Here is a 20,516-nt window from a genome sequence, read left to right on the forward strand (position 1 = left end):
GGAAGTATTTTGAACCGAGAGTCACCAACAGATAAGAAGCAGAAAGTTGAGCACAGTGTACCACATGATTTTGATCCTACAGGTAAAACACTCTGTTCTTCCAAATTGTATCAAGAGAAATAAACTTCAGAGTACTATAGTTTAAGCTAAATAACTACCTGAAACACCTTTTCCAGAAGTAGGAATTCTGTTTAGGACTCAATTATATAGTTGAGTCCTCTTAAATTATATAATATAAAATCTTTGCATTCAGGAGAAATACAAACATTTTTAACTTTCAGTACTATGGATTCTGCTATGGGAAGCATTTTTGTATAGTGTATTTAAATATGCTGTTGATAGTAGAAGTAGTTTTTAATATCATAATTGGGTATTGTGTTAAGACAAGGACTTAGTATTTACTAAGATAAATCATAGGTATGAACCAGTAGTAAGTCATAAAACCAAATCTATAACAACTACCAATTTCTGTAGTCATTTAAAAATTCAGGTCTGCAGTAGATAAATTGCAACTTCAAAATTAATTTTCATCTCATTTTAGAGTAGACAAATGAAGAGATCTCTTTTTCTTCAGTCAATAAGTATCCTGAACTCAGAGGTGTATTTCAATCTCAGAGGTGTTGCCCTTTCCTAGAGTTTTCATGTTGATAGACTTTAATCTATTTATCCTTAATTTATATATATAGTTTGAACTCCTCTTGTAAAATATAGGCTGTTACTTTCTCCTTGTAAATTCACCAAATATTTAATTTATAAAAATTATCATAATAATTTTGCTTTTGTCATTTGAAACTGATATGTGTTCTTTGTGTATGTACTATTTTATTCAGTTGTAAGTTCCTATGACAAATGATAAAAATAAGTAAATGTAAGGTTCCCAGGTACATAAATATAATGTATCTATTTTTAGATATTTTAATTTAGAAATAAACATTTAAATTTTTAATAGTAACTTTTTGTATCTAATTAAGATACTTCATGCTTTTGGTATAAATTGCTCTTTTATTTTGAAAAACATTATAAATATTATCTAGAAAGGAAAGAATAGAAAGTGAATAGCTAATAGTTTACCTTGCACCTTGGGTAGTAGGTAAAAATGAAACCCCAATCATCAATTTATGAGGTTTTGGTGTGGGCATATGCGATATGTAACTTCTGGATCTCCATTAAAAAATTCTTTATTTCTGACACCTAATTTTGACATTATGGGGCTCAGAGACTCTTATTTATATGATTAGTTATTATCTTGCTAACGAGGGTCACAAATTTCTGCCCTATATTCATAAAAGTATTGAGGTCTTGTTAGATTGACTTATTCTGTATTGTTTGTGATATGAACATCTCCAAAGACAGATTTAGCAAAGTGATATGCGGTGCTTCATAATGAGATTATTATTTAGTGCTTTTGCTATCTTTAAAATTGTCATATGATATATTTTGTAGACTGTTCTTGTTCTGTTTTGTTTGAACATATTTTTATTGCACTGTCTTTTCTTTGGTATATCTTTAAAATACGTCATTACCTGTGCTGTTCGTGACTGTTCTAAGTGCTGTCATTGTGATGTTTATACTTTATGTTTGCACAATTTAACTCGATCATAATTCATTCTTTTTTTCCCCCCATGAATTTTTCCCCTTACATTGGTCTCCATATTTTCTATATCTCTCTCCTTTTCTCCCGCTCTTGTGCAGATAGCTCCTCCAAGAAGACAAGGTCTAGTGCAGAGGAGAGTAGATCCGAGATATATGGTAAGCTTACACAGGCACTTCAGCCTTGCACGTTTGCAGCTTGCTCCGTGCTGTTCACTTTTAAAAAATAACTACAGCCTTTCTGCATCTGCACTGCATGGCATGATCTACTGCTGGGAAGGGAAGCCTGGGGTTTTAATGTGGCTGTGATGTGGAAGCTTAAGGTTGCTAGAAACTAACATTGTAGAGTAAGAATAGGCCACATTACTCATCTTTTTTCTTCATTTTGTTTATGTTAGGGAAGTGATTATCTCTCATATATTTGGGTTCGGTTCCTCCATATAACATGGATGAACATTGAATAATTCTTTCCTTTGTTCCTTCCTTCCTTCGTTCATTCGTTCCCTCCTTCCTTCCATCCTCCCTCTTTCCCTCCCTCCCTCCCTCCTTCTTCACTTTATTTATTTTTCCTTACTTTTAATCAGGGCATTAAATTTTTGTTATCATCTTCCCATGTCCCATTTGCAGGATTTGGATCATGCAGAATTTCATTAATGCTACCATTCTTTTCCTCTAAGTATAATGCTGGTATAATTTAATGTGTGTTAGCAGTTTTTTGGAATTTTTATTTTATTTATTTGTTTCTTTATTTTTAATTGCATGCTGTTCTTGTGTAATTTATCCACAACAGCAAAATACCTTAAGTATTTTATTTCTGTAACTTGAAGAATCTGTCTATGCCTTTCATAAGTTTCCCCAAAGCTTATTCTGACTGAATGGGCAAATTTCAAAATGGCACCTTTTAAAAATAATCTACAAAGAGCAGGTTTAACCAGAATGGTCAACTTTTGTAACAAGTTATTGAAACACTAATATTTCCAGATTGTGTCCTATCCTCAAGGGTAATATAAACCATATTTTTGAAGTTCATACATGTTTTTCTTTGCAAAATTTTACCATCCCTGTTTCCTGTTTTGACATCTAATTATTTTTTTGAGAAAAGTGAATAGGAGAAGCAGAGCCTGGAACCAAGACTTTAAAAATCATCTTTAAAAGACTAAGAAGTTATATTTTTAGAAGATTCCAAATTTGGCATCAAAGGAAAACTGTCTTCTCTAATAGAGCCAAAAAAAAGTCTGTCAAGTAGAAGTTTTCCCAGATATTGCTGATTCCTAGCTTGATATACATTAAAGGAAAATAAAGTATGAAAATGTCTCTAAACCTTTTAAGGCATTTTATAATTTATATCTCGTGATAACTTCAGCCTATAATATCAGATACTTTTTAATATTATGAGGTCTCAGTGTTTTGCTATAAAGCAGTGAATTCTTCTTTGTTAGATACATACACATAATTCTTTGCATGGGTTTTTGTGACTAGTGCTTTTTCTATGTAATTAAACCTTATACTGTAGTTCAGCAGGAAATATATACCATGCCAAACACATGTCAAGTTTATGTTTTTTCTTCCAAAGTATTTAGCTCCACATTAGTAATAAATAGCTTCTGAATTTCTGAAAACTCTTTTTCTGTTTTATATAAAGAGTTTCCTATGGTTTATTCTCCCTTTAGGAATGAGAACACTATCTTTATAGTATCTTTATACCATTGTTTCAAAGTGGTAATAAGGAAATAAGGTGTAGATTCTCTGTGTTTGTTTCTTGAGAACTGTTGAAGTGCCTTTTGTAGAAGGAACTGAGCCATGAGTTCTCAAAAAGCTCTTAAAGAGAGATGCTTTTATTAGAACAGTTATTTGGCATTTTAACTTAAATCTCTTTTACATTACAAATATTTTATCACCTGTATGAATATACTTCTTCAGATTGTGTGCAGTTAGCGTGGATGAAAAATAATCTAACCTCTAGGGAGCCGATGGAAGCTTGGACATAATGGAATATCAGAGTAGAATCATAGCTACTGGTGACATTGCTTCAGTGTAGGGTCTCTTAAGCCACCTTCTGACTTTAGAGATTATACATTGTCTTGGAGTAAAATTCATTAGCTGGATACTTAATACAAATGCCAGTTATTCACTTATAAATTATTTATCTTAACATTTGTTAGCCATTTTTAGAGCTGTTTTACCAGATAAATTTGCTCATTTTAAAAGGAAACCAAGTGTTTGTTTTGTATTGACTTCTTTTGTTAATTTTCTCCCTGATGTAGTAGGTCAATATTTATTCTATATCCTCTTACTTTTACCTCTGTACCTTATAGAGTGTTGGTTTTATACAGATGTATTTTCTGGTCTTCAATTTTAACGATACTTAATTTTCTCTTTTTCTCAGTAATATTGTAATGAAGAAATTTTGTAGCTTTTGTGTGATATAAGAGATTTAACAAGGGAATTTTGAGTTAGGCTACTCTTTCCTAACTTCTGCCTTTGTTTCATGAATATATTCCAGCTGATAATATTTTGTACAAAAAAAAAAAACAAACTATGCCTTTTTGAAGCTGTCTTTGTCTGCTGGGGCTACTATAACAAAACACCAGAGACTTGGCTTAAATAACAGAAATGTGAATATTTTCTTACAGTTTATGAGATTAGGGTGCCAGCATGATTGGGTTCCAGTGAGAGCTCTTTTATATTGCTTTGGCTCACATGGTCTTTCCTTGGTATAAGCACATAGAAAGAGAGAGGTTGAGAGAGAAAGACGGGGAGAGGATGGCATAGAGAGAAGTACATTCAGTATATGAATTTTGTGGGGGATACAAACATATAGTCCTTAACAGAGGTGAAATATTAGTACTTGAGATATATTGGTTTGGATACTTCAAAGCATATTTTTAAAAATTCATATTTATTTTTTAATGTGTTTTTATTGAATTTGCTGGGGTGACATTGATTAATAAGATTATATAGGTTTTAGTTGTACAGTTCTATTAATACATGATCTGTGTATTGTATGGTGTGTTCACCACCCAAAAATCAAGTCTTGTTTCATAACCATTTATCCCCCTTTATTCTCTTCTATGTCCCCCACCTCCCATATGTTTTTCTTACTTAGCTTCTCATATCGTATAAAGAAAAGTTCTTGGTTTGATTTATTTTATTTATTTTATTCGTAGAGAAAGGGGAAGGGAGGGAGAAAGAGAGGGAGAGAAACATGGATGTGTGAGGGAAACATTGCTTGGTTGCCTCTTGCACACACCCCAACAGTGGACTGGGCCCATCCAGGCATGTGCCCTGACCAGGAATCAAACTAGTGACCTCTTGATTTGTGGGATGATGCTAACTCAACTGAGCCATACTGGTTAAGGCTCTTGGTTCGATTCTTTCACCAAGTTGTTATTCTCTCTCTTTTTTCTTAACTTTGGGAAGAGCATTCTGCAGTATGAACCATCTATGTCCTTATAAATCATTCACTTCTTAATATCTTGAAATATGATATCTGAACACATACTATCTAGAAAGTAAACCAAAATATTTGACTTGAAAATCGCAGAACTTATTCTCAGTTTCACTGTCCATCTGAACCATTTGACAATACTGATGCTATTTCTTTGGTTTCTACAATATTATATCAACCTGGTTGTTTTCCCCTTGTAATTGTTTTGTCTTTTCTGAACTTAATTGCTTTTTCCTTTAACAAATATAGACATGACCTGAGTTTCTGACCCTGATGTTTCTCTTTTTCTAGTTTTATATTTTTAACTGTTTGCTGAATACTTTCACTCTAACTGTTCTTCATATTCAGAATAGCCAGTTTGAAATTCATTGATTTTTATGGCAAAAACATCAATATTCTGTTTGATTTTCCTGATTTTTTTGAGTGGCACTGTCATTCTTTTGTTAACCTAGTCTTATTTTTTTATACTTATCTTGGACTTCTCCCTTTACCTTGTCTTCTCTAGTCAACTGTTTGCAAGGTCCCATTGATTCTACCATCACTTCAATTTTCATCCCTCAGTACTTTGTTCAGTTTTTCATTATTTCATTAGACTGTAGACTCATAATTTTCTTTCACTTTTATTTCACATTGATTCACTTCTTATTCTCTATTCTTGTATATTTTGTCAGATTAATATTACCAACATAAGGATTTGGGCATTCACTTGCTAGGAAGTACAAATACTTATTAAAATACACCATAATTTTGTTTAAAATTTATCATTCTGCCTTAATTTACTGTTCACCTAAATGTACCAGATTCTCCTTCAAATTTTCACTTCCAAAATATTGCTTAGTTTTATTTCTTTGTTCATACCACTCCCATTGTCTTGAAAGATTTACCTCCTATAACTTCTTGTTAGAATCCTCCTAGTCCTTCCAGGCTTTCCTGGATGTGCCCAGCTGCTTCTATCGTCTGATCTCTGACGTTCTACTTTGTGTCTAGTTTTATGTACTTAGGTATGTATTCGCATTTCCCATCATGCTTGACACCCTGGAGGTACTCATTCTGTTTTGATTGAGTGATTGTTGAGATTGGGATGAGTATTATAGTAAAGAGAATTAGTGTAATAAAATATTGACTCATCTTAATTGTATTTTTCTTCTGAAAAATTTTAAGGTAGAAGAAAGTGTAACTTAGAAATGACACTGTTGGAAGTAATAGTTTAAAGAATGGAATCAGCTTACTTGGAATTTAAGGCACCTCTTATGGGCAGCATTGTGCATTTAGAATCTCTAAGCTTCTTGATCAATGGATTATCTGAGGTCTTACTCATAAAACATGTATGTCTAGCAGCAGTTTAAAAATGAGCTGTTTTAATGAGGTAACCCACCGTTTTTTTCCACGCTCTTTCTTGAAGCTAATTCTTAAGATGTGAGACTTAGAGAAGTTTGATCATGTAATAAAATCAAAGACTAATGTAAAGTAAATAAATGTGGTGTGGGAGGTTTAGCATGTTGCCTTATATATTTAACACTCCATTTTCATTAATTTGCTATTTGGCAGTATAGTTGTTGCTTTTTTCCAGGAGTGTATTATAGTGAAACTTTCTTAGCTATATTCGATACCTTTTTATGACTTCTTCCCTTCCCTACCCCAAAACATCACAAAGACCTACTTATTTTCATTTCAAAATACAATTCCTGATACTTATCTCTTGAGTAAGAGGTGATCTTTTCATGTTGGTTTTACATACCACATCATTATAAAAAGAAAAAAATCTTTTGTTAGAAAGAGAAAATAAAATCGAAGATATGATGTTTAACATAAATTTGATACGACATCTTTATTTCACTGATGACATGATGCCTAATATCTGTTACCAGTTTCCAGGTGAAATATTATAATCCTTAAAAAACAGGAAATAAAAAATGTGTTTGCAACTAGAGGGGTTATTTTAGGGTAGATGGGAATCAGATTATTTTAGTTAGAATTTAGCCAGGGCAGAAGGTTAGTGTCCTTATAGAGGTATTGTATTTTTCTGCTTTGCATAGTTTTCAGATCTGATTTTACTTTTTCTTAAAAAAATGATTGGGTATGATTTATTTAAAATTTATTTTATGTAAAACAAATTCAAATTTACTTAATAAATATTCATTAAACACCTATTATATGCCATGCACTATAAGTGGTAAGGGCTAATAGGACACTGTTCCTGCTTTCTGGAAATCTCAGTCTAGTACAAAAGAAAGAATTGTAATAGATTTTGGTAAGTACAATAATAGAGGTATACAGTAGTTTACTAGTACTTTATATGTACTAAAAAGATATGTAATTGTGGAAAAAAATCTTAATATGGCACTAAGAGTGATGAGAATGAAGAAGTAACCGGGCAACCTGGGGTCCAGCCGCTTGTTGCCGTGTATACAAAAAACACAAAGATTTGTGTGGAAGGAAATAGGTTTTTATTAACAAGGTTCCCAAGTTAGGGAGGCTGGGAGCATTCCTGCTCTGAACCCCTTTTCTTCTGCAAGACACAGAACCTCCCTTGCTCCCAAAAAGATTGAAAACCAAAGCCATGCCCAGATGTTCCCCATTATTGCTTATCTGTCCTTTCGGAGCTTAAGCCAGCCATGCAAACAAGGCTCCATCCTCTCTCGGGTATGCACTTGGGGGTTTCAGAGTCGCCATCTCGCAGCAGTGCGCACTCCCGCTCTAGCTCTCTTGCTTGCTCTTGCTCTGGCCCTGTCTGGAGTGCACTGCTAGATCACTCCAGAAAATCATGCATGGGAAGCTCCATTCGTAAGGAACTTCCCATCTTTCAGTCTTTGTGCACTGCCCTCAGGGTGAGAGAGTGGAAGCAGTCCAGGACCCTTGTGCAGTACTGCACTGGTTCTTAGCGTCCCAAAGGCTGGAGCCTGGCAAGGCACGCATCACAGCTGGCTTCCAAATGTGCAGGGCCTAAGCCCTAGGTGGGACTGGCATCTGCTGCTCCTCTTGCGAGGCTAAGCAAGAGCCCCAGCAGCCAAAAGAGCAAGAGACCCCTAGCCGAGAACAAGCTTCTGCCTGTATTCTGTTTACACGTCTTCTCCCAGGATCCCATGTGCTGTGTAAACCAGTGGGATTGTCCATCTTTTCAACCAAATGAGAACCAGTTGTTGGCCATATTTTCCTTTGCCCCTCTTCTGGCAACGACACGCTCTGTACAAGCTCTCTTGCCACTTGGATGCCCCAGGCAGTCTCCCTCCTCTGGTAGCCCCTCCCTTTGAAAGGAGGGCAAGGTGCTTTTAAAATCTCCAAATCCACCTTGGGGTTTGTTCCCCACCCCTGCCTTCTCCAACAACACTCTTTTACAGTATTACTATTACAGTACTGCCTTTTTTGCTTGTCTTCATGCACAGTATGTGGATGCAGCTCATAATAACGTCACTTTGTGACCTTATAAAAACATTGAAAGACAAACCCATTTGTGTGGTAATTATAATTATTAATTTTTAAACCAGACAGTTAAGGGATTTAGCACAACAAACAAACCATGGACTGTATGTTTCTTAAAATCAGAAAAAGTAAAAAGTCAGATTTGAAATTGGCTCTTGGAGTTAGGAGCCCACTTTTATTTTTCCTTTTATGACATATGGGCCTTTTATCTGTACCATACTTTGATTCCTAGTAGGACGTTGTCATTGTTTTCCTATTTGTTTCTCTGTTCTTCCCCGCCAAGATTTTAAGGTTTTTGAGAGCAGATTTTGGTAGTTTTGTATTCCTCACAACATCTACCGTCTACAGTGTTAAATAACTAACTAGTAGACTGATGATCAGTACAAATTTTACTAAAACAAATAAGTGGATTTTGGGGGGGTTGTAAAAAGGACATTTGAAAAATATAATTTAGTCAGTATGGGTGATTTTATTGTTAAGGGTGGAATTTACTCTGTGTGATGGGTTAGAACAGCTTCTGGTCTACACCAAGTAGAACATCATTCTCAATTAAAAAAAGAAACATGTTATTTGATTTTGAATGAGAAGGAACATAATAGATGTAAGCATTTGAGAGACTGGATTTTTGAATTTTGAATGATATTACAGACTAGTTTTCAGTTAATTATCTAAGTTTGTGCAGCTGGCATAGATTTGAATTCTGTAGATTTTGAACTTGCTATATATGTGAGGTATGTTTTCTTTTTCTATTGGTCTAGTAATTCTTATATATTAAAGTATATCAGATTCTCAGATTAGCAGGTGGACTTATAATAAAAAATGGACAATACAGTTGGGTTGGGGAAAGGAGAAAGATGAATAGGATGTGCACATAGTTCTTTCTCCATTGTTCCTCATCTTCTTTTGAAGTAGAATTAAAAGCAAAAGTTACCAGCCTGAACAATTTTGAATTGGCAAAAACAGGTTTGCAGCGTTTGAGGAAATTCTATTATATTTACTCAAGCCTTAATATTCTGTTAGGACCCTAGGCATACTTGTTGAAGTTGACCATGTGTGGCGGTATTTTTTTTTTTCTTAGATACCTCCCTTTCTGAGATTCAATTCATTCCTAAACTCCTCTACTTTTCCAGTTTTTATTAATTTATTAACAATTTTTTTTAGAAGTTTTTCTATGCCAGAACATATGCCAGGTCCTAAGATAACATTGTAAGCAAAATAGAGCCCCTGTTCTCTTGGAGCATATAATCTTATGAAAGAATAAAAACAAGTGCAAATCAAATGGCACTATTGAGTAAATAAAGGGTGTAGTGGGAGTCTATAAGGACTCACTTAAGCCAGTATGGATATTCAGGAAAAGCTTAACAAAAGGAGATGTTCAGTTTCTTGAGACTTTTCTCTCATCTTCTAAAGTTACCTTTCACAAGAAGCCCTACCCTGTTCAGCTTGCTTTCTTTCTTCCTATCTCATTTAAAACTACAGGTAACTCCCATATAACACAGTTGTTAGGTTCCTAACAAATGCCATGTTATGCGAATCCGTGTTATATGAAACAAAGAACTAAGTACAAAAAGCGGGGTTAGGTTCCAAAAATTTTTAAAAACATACTATTATATTTTTTATAATTAAGAGAAATATCTTTATTAAAACAATTTTCATCAAAAGTATTACATATTAATATGAATTAATTTTTCTTCATCATCATTACTAAGGCCCATTAACGAAATGTGTTTTCTTTTTGACAAGATAGCCTCATTCTCTGAACTTTCTTCAGCATTATCTTGATTTCTATGCTCTACTTTTTGCAAAAAATCTGTTTAGATCGCTTGCGTTTAGCTGAGAGATCTTTATAAATTTTGTTATACGGTGCTAAGCACTTTTGAAGTTCTCTCAATCTTTGTGCTCTTTTCAGTGCAAGGATCTTCATTTAAGAAACTGTTTGGATAAGTCTAGGCCTTTCTTTATGCTTTTTAGAGTAAACTGTTTAACTTCTTCTTTTTCATCAGTGCTGTTGTCCCCTAAGTTATCTTGGCAAATTCCAGATGTCATTTCCACCGAAATTGCTTCTTCTACCAGCAATTCTTCGATATCTTCTACAGTCATATCCTCTCCTAAAGCCTTAGCAAGTTCTACTATTGCAGCCATCCTGTTTTCTGCTGGCTCTGATTAATTTTAAAATCCTACAGGCAAGTCTGATATGACATATGCACTCAAATGAAAATTTTTTAATGAGTTATCTTTTGCTCTTAAAAGCTGTTATCATGTTCAGTATTGTACGGGGATTTCCCTAATTTTGTGTTATATGGGAGTTTTCCCCAATTCTCTAACCGTGTTAGAGCAAAACTTTGTTATACCTGTAATTTGCTTGTACAGCAGTGTGTGATTGTAGGGGAGGGGCAGAGTTGGGTGGAGGAGGTAGTAAAAGATATAGGGGGGGTAAATGGTAATGGATAAAAATACAATAAAAAGTGGGGGCGCGAGAAAATATTTGCTTGCCTATTAAAACAACAAAAGTTAGAAAAAAACTAAATGAGGATTGATCCTTTTAGAGAAGAATTTGCAAAAATGATATGAGTTTGTTAACACAAAAGTTTTTAATTGATAGCATTGACAGATAAGTAATATATTTTTGATTAAGAAAACCCAAGGGTAACCTACCCTCAATCATAATAAAATAATAATATTTATGAGCCCTTAATATATTCAGGTATTAAACTAATTACTTTATGTTCATTATATTAAAGTGAAATACAGAAACATGCAAACTCTTAACCTTCACTAACAAGAAAGCAACATTAAGCAAAAGAAGTAGGTTGAATTCAGATGAGTATTCTTTCTTCTGCCCTCATTACAATTGACTTTTGTGGGAGTGGAGAATGCAAATGCTATTTAATATTTAGTAGTCTCTTGAGTTGAGGGGTAACACTTTTTTAATGTTGAAGATGAACTTTCTTGGGGTACAGTTTACATAAAATAAGATGCATCCATTTTAGGTGTGTAGTTCATTGATTTTGACAAACGAATATACTCATGCAGTTATTACCTTAATTAAGATATAAGACATTTCCATCATCCCCAAAAGTTCCTTAATGTACCTTTGCAGTAATTCTCCCCATCCTGCCCCTAGGCAACCACTAATCTGACCTGTCACTATAGTTTAGTTTTGTCTCTTTTACAATGCAATCATACAGTGTTTACTGCCTTTTGTATCTGCCCTCTTTTTTTTTTTTTTTTTTTTTTTTTTTAAGGAAAGAGTGGGAAGGTGATTGGAGGGAAGAGGAAACTCCCGGACCAACCTGAGGGCCCATAGGAGCGAGGAGAAAGAGGGGAGGGGGAAGAGGGAGTGGAGACTCCCAGTCACCCACAAGGGCCCATAGGAATCGCCTGTGTCTGCCCTCTTTTGCTTAGCATAAATGTTTGTGTGATTCATACATGAATGTTGAATGTGTGAGTAGCTCTTGTTTTATTTTTCTAGTTTTAAGCTTTTATGAACAAAAAACTACAGTGAACATTTTTCTGCCAGTCTTTATATGGACATGAGTTTTCATTTCTCCTGTGAGTAAAATTGTTAGGTTATATGTAAATGTATTCTTATTTTTCTAAGAAATTTCTGAACTGTTTTTCATAGTGTATCATTTTACCCTCCCATCAGGATGTATGGAGGTTCTGGTTGCCTCAACATTTGGTGTTTTAAGTATCTCTCTCTCTCCTTTTTTTTTGTTAGCAATTTCAACTGTTGTATGTATAGTGGTATCCTCAATGTGATTTTAATTTGCATCTTTCTGATGACTGCAGACATTGAACACCTTTGCGTGTACTTATTGCCCATTGGTGTATCTTTCTTTGTGATGTGTTTTTTCAAATCTCTTGTCCACTTTAAAATGCCTTTCATTTTTTAATTGTAGGGTTGTTTTTAAATTTTTAAAAACAGATATAAATTCTTTATCAGGTATTTGTTTTGTGAATATTTTCTCCCAGTCTGTGGCTTGCCTTTTCATTTTTAGTGTCTTTTAGAAGAACAGATGTTCTAAATTTTGAGTTCAATTAACCTTTATTTCTTTTTCTTTCTTTCTTTCTTTCTTTCTTTCTTTCTTTTTTTTTTTTTTTTTTTTACAGTTGATGCATTTTTCCATCCTAAGCAATCTCTGACTACCTTAGGGCGTTAGAGATTTTCTTCTGTGTTTTCTCATGAAAAATTTTATCTTTCTGTTTAGATCCATGATCTGCCTTAAGATAATTTTTGTAAATTTAAGGTTCATATTGTCCATGCTGTGATTCAGTTATTTCAGTCATTTATCTGTAGTAGGCTCACATACTTCTGACATTTCATTAACAGCAAGAAATATATACGAAGTCTGTCTGGAAAATGTCCAGCCATTGTTAATATAAGGAGAATAGTTCCTCTATGTAACCTGGCAGCCAAGGGGAGTTGGACAAATGTGCATGCATGATTAATGACGACTTTACTAGTCAGTGGGGGCAGTAGGCGCCGTTGAGTGAGCATGTGTACTGTGTGGCCATCTCATTCAAAACGACTGAGCAGCTAGAGCAATGAATCTGCATCAGATTTTGTGATCAGCTTGAACATTCCTCCACAGAAACTATTCAGATGATTCAGAAGCCACTGCTACGGGCAACTGGTGACTGGCAGCTTCATCACAACAGTGCACCGACTCATGCGTCACATCTTGTGCAGTTTTTTGGCAAAACATCAAGTCACCCAGGTGACTCAGCCCCCCTACAGCCCAGATGTGGGGCCCTGCAACTCTGGCTTTTCCTAAAACTAAAATCACCTTTGAAAGGGACGAGATTTCAGATTGTCAATGACATTCAGGAAAATATGACAGGAGAGCTGATGGCTATTGGGAAAACTGTGTGAGGTCCCAAGGTGCCTACTCCGAAGGGGACTGAGGCGTCATTGTCCTATGCACAATGTTTCTTGTATCTTGTGTCTTCTTTAGTGAATGTTTCTTATTTTCCATCTTACATGGCTGGATACCTTCTGGATAGATCTCGTATATATAAATCTATATGAAAATATGCAGTCTTTTACATATCCTTTGTTTTGTAAAAGACCGTGGCTGTTTATAAAATTTTTTATTTTGAAGGATATTTTCTAATCATCATTATACTTGTGTTATTTTACATGTATTAATATATTGATTTTTGGTAAAAAGATTAGATTCTGTACAATTGAAAGTATGCTTTAAATCTTTGGTTAACACAGAGTTCAGTATCCTCATATCTGATCCATAATAAAACAGCTGGGTACTAATTAGGTTTCTTCTATTCTGTGACATACCTGTTCCTTTGATTGGGTCCTCTCTCTTACCTTGCCTTGACAATTTCTGTTTGCTTGTTTAACTGGAAGGAAAATGAATTTTGTAGGAATCAGGTCAGTATATAAAAGAGATAAAAGAACTGGTTGAGCTCACAGATTGTTTCTTGATGTTTTCTGCTTTTTACTCCTTTCTGTTTATTTTTCCTATGAGCCAAGGTCTTTCTTCCCTTTGAACTTTTTCCTTTTTCTCTCTCTTTTGGGAGAAGAACTGCAAGTACTCTGCAAGCATCTCCTTTCTGAGTATATTTTCCTGAGAGTGAACTTGGATTTCTCTGGAGTTTACTATGGGCTGCTTGTAGCCTAATGTTTCAGAATATTTTTATTTTGAGGGGCCGGGCATGTTAAACACCAGTAAGAGCACCAAAACACAGGGTGGTAGGGGAGAATTTTATTGCACATAATAGCATAGATGTGAATGGACTTTTCTTCTGTCTCCTCTCTAATACTTCATCTTATCCAATTTGCCATAACTGTTTTTAATCTTAGAGCAATTCTAGTCTGCCCTTCCAGTGAGAAACCAATATATATGATTTTGTGGTGACCAAGTGTTTGTTTTGTACATGGGGTTAGTGCTCTTATTTTATATCTGGGTTTCATGTGCTGCCTTGTATTTCTCCAAAAAGAGTACATTTCATTACTAATATGTAATTTTTTTTCCTCTTTTGTTTTTCTCTTTTTTCTCTCTTTATCTTGTGGTTCTTGAGCAGGTCTTGTTCAGCGTTGTGTGATCATCCAGAAGGATGACAATGGATTTGGGCTGACGGTCAGTGGAGACAATCCAGTCTTCGTACAGTCTGTCAAAGAAGGCAAGACATATTTGAAACTGTCTTGTCACTCAAAAGCAAACAGTAAGGATAGAAAAGCTTAAATAAAGTTTATTGCCCAGAATAAAATAATAACATACATCACAGGTTATGTGAGCTATTTTGCTAGATTTATCTTTAGTGTCATAGTTTGAGGCGTGAATTTCCCCCAGTTGATTTTCTGTGTACTTTATAGGAATCATGTCACTTTTGGGTCATGATCTTTATGCATCATCACTTACAGAAGTTTGTGTTACAAAGATATTTCGGTAGAGATGGATTAAGCAAATGATTATAGGCTCAAAAATATCCACTCTTTTTCCAAAACAACAATAATATCTTTTACTGCTATTACCATATATTGAATACTTGCTTTATGTTGTGTGCTACAATTTGAGGTAGGTATTTTTTATCCCTGTTTTATAGGTGATATTGAGGCTTAGATGAAAAATTTTAAAAATCATAAAATGAGTCGAGGGTCGCACAACTAGTGAGGGACAGAGGCAGCATTTGAACTTACAGCTGTCTGACTTTATAGCCTGTGTTTAAGCACTTCGTTATGCTCCCTTTGTTTCAAGAGGATTATCAATTAATGCAAATGGGTTACATTTTAAATAATTAATTTCTCTTACAGATGGAGCAGCCATGCGTGCTGGAGTACAGACAGGTGATCGAATCATCAAGGTAAGGAAAAGACTATTATAGAATTTATGGTAGAAATTTAAAAAACAATATATGTTAACCATATTTTGATTTATTTTTTTGCTTGGATTTTTATAAAAAGCGCCACATTACACATGATGGATTTGTGGACTATGAAAACTTCATTTATTTTAAAATTAATATTACTCTATACTGAAAGGCATAGTAGAAACACTTGAATAAATTTTTAGCAAGACATTCTCATCAAAATATACTATGAAAATTGGGATGGTGTGCCATTATTTGTTAAACTGGTTATTCTTTCAAATGAACTTTACAAAGGTATAAGAATAGCTAATGAAAAAATTGTGTTATTTATATTAGCTTGTGTAAGGTGACATGGTGTGACTTAATTAAAGCAAGTGACTAGATATAGACCTATCAATGGAACATAATAGTTCAGAAACAGTCCTTGAATTATGATCATGAGAAAAGAATAGATTTTCAGTAATTATTCTTGAGACAGTTGACTCATTTGATTACTTAAAACAAAATTACTATACAAGAAAAGACACCGTGAACATATTTACAAAAAGTAATCTGGAAAAAAAATATTTGGAACAATTACAGGGTATATCCTTAATTGTAAAGAGCACTTTCCAATTACTAAGAAAAGAAATAATCTAATAGAAAAATGGGCAAATTTTATCAGGCAGTTCCCCAAAATAATTGAAATTAATATATTAATAAAGATATGTCCAACCTTACTGATAAATTAAAGATAGGTGAAAATATATTTGATTTTCAGAAGTTTTAAAGGTTGAAATACACATCAGGTATAGTTTGGGTGTCGTGAAATAGCTACTCATAAGCTTGTCATGAGTATACGAGGTCTGTCCAGAAGGTATCCAGCAATGTAATACGAAAAATAGAGACATATATTGAAGAAGATACAAGATACAAGACAATGATACCTCAGTCCCTTTCAAAGTAGGCACCTTGGGACCTCACACAGTTTTTCCAATAGCCATCAGCTGCCCCATCATATTTTCCTGAATCTCATTGACAGTCTGAAATCTTTTCTCTTTCAAAGGTGATTTTAGTTTTGGGAAAAGCCAGAAGTTGCAGGGTGCCAAATCTGGGCTTTAGCGGGGCTGAGTCACCTGGGTGATTTGATGTTTTGCCAAAAAACTGCAGAAGACGTGATACGTAAGCTGGTGCATTGTTGTGATGAAGCTGCCAGTCACCAGTTGCCCGCACCTGTGGCCTTCTGAATCATCCAGATAGTTTCTGTGGAGGAATGTTTAAGCTGATTGCAACATTTGATGCAGATTCGTTGATCTAGCTGCTCAGTCGTTTTGAATGAGATGGCCACACAGTACACATGATGGCATCTACCGCCCACACTGATTAGTATCGTGAAGTTGTCATTGTTCACACATGCGCATTCCAGTCCACTTCCCTTGGCTGCCAGGTTACATCAGTGCCACTCAAACTGTTTGTGTTATGTGAACAATGACTGGACTTTTTCTGGACAGACCTTGTAAGTTAGGTAAAATCTGTTTGGATGGAGATTTGTGATTATATATCAAAAGTTATATACTTTACATAAGTATATACCTTTGATCAGCAATTTTGCTTTTAATAACATATCTAAGGAAACAAGTGTACAAACATGAAATGATACACCTACAGGGAAATTTATTTCAGCTTCATCATATTGAAAACTTACAAACTTAGAGCTAGAGAAATAAGTTGCATTTTATCTGCAACTTTTAAAAAGAATTTGTGTGCCTATAATGAAAGATATCTACAATACAATAGAAAGCATTTATTTGCAGGGAAAAAAGGCAGTTTTATATTTATATATGTGTATGTTGTGTGTGTAACTAGAATGTGGCTCAAAGATTAAACATCATGTTTAACAAGTAATCATCTCTGATGGGCATGATGGATATCATTTTATTTCTGTTTTATACACTGATATATTAGAACTTATAAAAATCAGTATTTGTGTCAGAGAAAAATAGTTTTAATGTTAGATCCATGTTTGTTATACCTTAATTTGTTTAGTTTTCTGGAGACTTTGTATAACATTTCCTACATTTAGCCTCTCAAAACTAATTTTCTTTGTAAAGGTTAGGTCATAATTGGGAAACTAAAAGTAAGTAGTTATTATTTCGGAAATATTTATTTTTTTCATGTTTTAAAAATATATTATGATTTTGACAAATTACTTGACATGTAATTACAAGTAAAAAAATGTTTTCTGTTTGCAAGAGCCCTCCACTGTGAAGGATTTGTAAATCTTTTGCCTGGTATGTTTTGTCATCTGTGATGGTGAATACATTGTAATTCCCTTTAAATGAAGGCCTTCTTTTGTGTTCAAATTCATTTTGTTGCTGAGTATAACTTATAGAATATTGAACATAGAAAGTGAATATTGAATCAAATACATAATATATACATAGCTCTGTTTAATATGTTATAATTGTTTATACTGTGTATAGTAATTCCTGAAGTCAGTTTACCCATTATCTCAATAGAATGTGTCTGACACACTATTTTCATTTTCTTGCAGGTGAATGGAACTCTGGTGACTCATTCAAACCATTTGGAAGTGGTAAAGTTAATCAAATGTAAGTGAATATTACTCTGTTCTAATTGTTTTCTGAAATACTTAAGCAAGGATCAGCATACATTTTCTGTAATAAACCATATAGCTAATATTTTAGACTTTGTGGGCTGTATGGTTTACCACTTGATTCTGTCAGTGTAGCATGAAGACAGCCATAGACAATATGTAAATGAATGAGTATGGCTGTGTTTCAGTAAAACTTTATTTGCTTAGTCTGTGGGCTAATAAGTTAAGTCCCCTGGCTAGTGTTTGCTGACTCTTGAATTAAAGGAAAGCCTAGGGTAAAAATTCTTAATAATTATCTTATGTCAACTTCATTTTTGTGGTTGATTATAATATCCTTGTCGTCTTGGTACTATTGAAAGCATATATTTGAAAGAAATGTCTAAGCCACCTGAGAGGAAAGAGATTGAGAAATTGGATGCAATGGTCTGGATAAACTGGAAAACCTTTTAAAAATGTGTATACTTAAAATTCCCTCAAATCATAGCATTTGTGACCGTTAAGTGTAAAATAAAAAAAAAGTTTTTAGAACCTCAAACGTGAAATAACTGACAGTGAGTTCCATGATTGGGTTAAGTTGCGAAAAAAGTCTGAAATACATTTAAAGTTGTATTGAAAGGTCTAAGAGAAAGATTTTTGTCTGTTAAAGGTCAGTTACCTAAAAAAAGTAAAAATAAGCCCTGGCTGGTGTGGCTCAGTGGATTGAGCGTCGGCCTGTGAACCAAAGAGTTGCTAGTTCAATTCCCAGTCAGGGCACATGCCTGGGTTGCTGGCCAGGTCCCCAGTTGGGGGCGCATTAGTGGCAACGACACATTGATGTTTCTCTCCCTCTCTTTCTCCCTCCCTTCCTCTCTCCCTAAAAATAAATGAATAAAATCATTTAAGAAAAAAAGTCTGTTGAAGTCCTTTATTTAGAAAGTTTCATTTCTTCTTGATGCCAGATAAATAATGAATGTCTTTTTGGTTATGATTAATTTTGCCTTCTGTAGTTTTCTTTTCCCCCTATAATATACATAGTGAATTTCTGTCTTCCTGAAATTTTTAAAATGAAAACTCACTGCTTATTTATTGAGTTTTGCCCCAGTTTTTGTTGGATATTTTTTTAAGTTTTATTTTGTAAAGTTAATTTAAAATTGCATCATTATATTTCAGAAAATTACTTAAACTTTGTCTAATATCATCCTAAAATATGATTTTAAAAATTTGCATTTAAGAAATTAAACATAGCCATTAGTAGATGATTGATATGAACTGGCTCTTCTCTAATTAAAAAAAATGGGTTATAAATTTTATTTGCTTTTAAGTAATGTTATTTATGAATAGTAATTTGCTATCTGAAAATGACATTGTTTTTTTAGATTCTTAGAAGAATCATAAAAAAAGACATTGAATTTTTCTTATGTGAATAAGTGGTTAGCAGATGACAAAACTTTCTCACATGACTGTATCTTTTTAGAAATGTCAAAAAAGTTTTTACAATGTTATTTTTCCCTTTACTCCCCATACTTTTATCTCCTCACCTCAAGCTGGTTCCTATGTAGCTCTCACTGTTCAGGGACGCCCACCTGGGTCACCCCAGATTCCACTCTCTGATTCTGAAGTAGAGCCATCAGTCGTTGGACAGATGTCTCCCATTATGACATCCCCTAATTCACCTGGAGCACCTGGGAATATGGAGAGAATTACTAGTCCTGTGCTCATGGAGGTGAGTGGGAAAACTGTAAATGCTCAGTTGCATAATGCCTTTGCTTTATATTAAGAGCTTTGAAGTACTGAACTGATAAACAGATTTAAGTACAGGATTCTAGAAAGTAACTTTCTAATATAATAATTACATGATACAGTTGACCCTTAAACAACATGGGTTTGCAATCCACTATACACGAATTTTTTCCAATGAATACATACGGCACTGTAAATATATTTTCTCTTCCTTATGATTTTCTTAATAACGTTTTCTTTTCTCTACCTTACTTTATTATAAAAACTCAGTATATTATACATCTGACATACAAAAAAATGTTTTAATTGACTGTTTATGTTATTGGTAAGGCTTCCATTCAATAATAGATTATTAGTAATTAAGTTTTGGAGGAGTCAAAAATTACATGCAAACTTTTGACTATGCAGGGGGTTGGCACCACTAACCCCCATGTTATTTAAGTGTCAACTATAATTTGAAATAATTATTGAGTATTGGGATAGGAGATTTAATTCAACTAATATTAAACACTACCATACACAGAACTGTTTTCCACTCAAAAAATATTTAAGATATCCTGTGTTCAAGATCCTTATTATCTAATATATACTTTAAAAGGATGAGGGTTTTTGTTTGTGTATTGTTGAGTCCCTAATGCCTGAAAAAAAGTATCTAGTGCTTGGCCTATAGTAGGTGCTTGAGATTGAATCAAGATTATACAAGTAATTACAGTACAAAAGCAGAGTGTGACATGAGGGGAAAAAATATTAAGTTCTATAAGATTTCTAAGAGGGAAAGAGTACATGTAGATGTGATAGAGAAGAACCTTTGGAAAGCTATTTTTTGAATTGAGCCTTGAAAAACAGGTGACATTTAAGTGGCAGCAGTGGAAAGGAGGGCAACCCAGGTAGACAGAGGAAGTTGAGTTAGCT

General features: G+C 34.1%; 1 protein-coding gene across 3 annotated transcripts in view; it reads left to right on the plus strand.

The window, feature by feature from the left end:
* ARHGEF12 (Rho guanine nucleotide exchange factor 12) overlaps window positions 1-20,516 on the plus strand; it is a 124,913-nt gene continuing 104,397 nt past the window's right edge. The window contains exons 1-6 of one of the 3 annotated variants that reach the window (XM_090266137.1): window positions 1-82; window positions 1,693-1,749; window positions 14,504-14,602; window positions 15,234-15,283; window positions 17,823-17,880; window positions 19,409-19,587. In XM_090266137.1, coding sequence (XP_090122263.1) covers window positions 15,245-15,283; window positions 17,823-17,880; window positions 19,409-19,587 — 276 coding nt within the window. In that variant the 5' untranslated portion in view covers window positions 1-82; window positions 1,693-1,749; window positions 14,504-14,602; window positions 15,234-15,244. Of the gene's footprint in view, window positions 83-1,692; window positions 1,750-14,503; window positions 14,603-15,233; window positions 15,284-17,822; window positions 17,881-19,408; window positions 19,588-20,516 lie in introns of those variants that run through there. The other 2 variants (XM_090266138.1, XM_090266136.1) reach the window with 2 other exon arrangements.

This window comes from Furipterus horrens, unplaced genomic scaffold, assembly GCF_987537825.1.
Source record: "Furipterus horrens unplaced genomic scaffold, mFurHor1.1.pri manual_scaffold_2, whole genome shotgun sequence".
In the NCBI taxonomy this organism is placed as follows: domain Eukaryota; kingdom Metazoa; phylum Chordata; class Mammalia; order Chiroptera; family Furipteridae; genus Furipterus; species Furipterus horrens.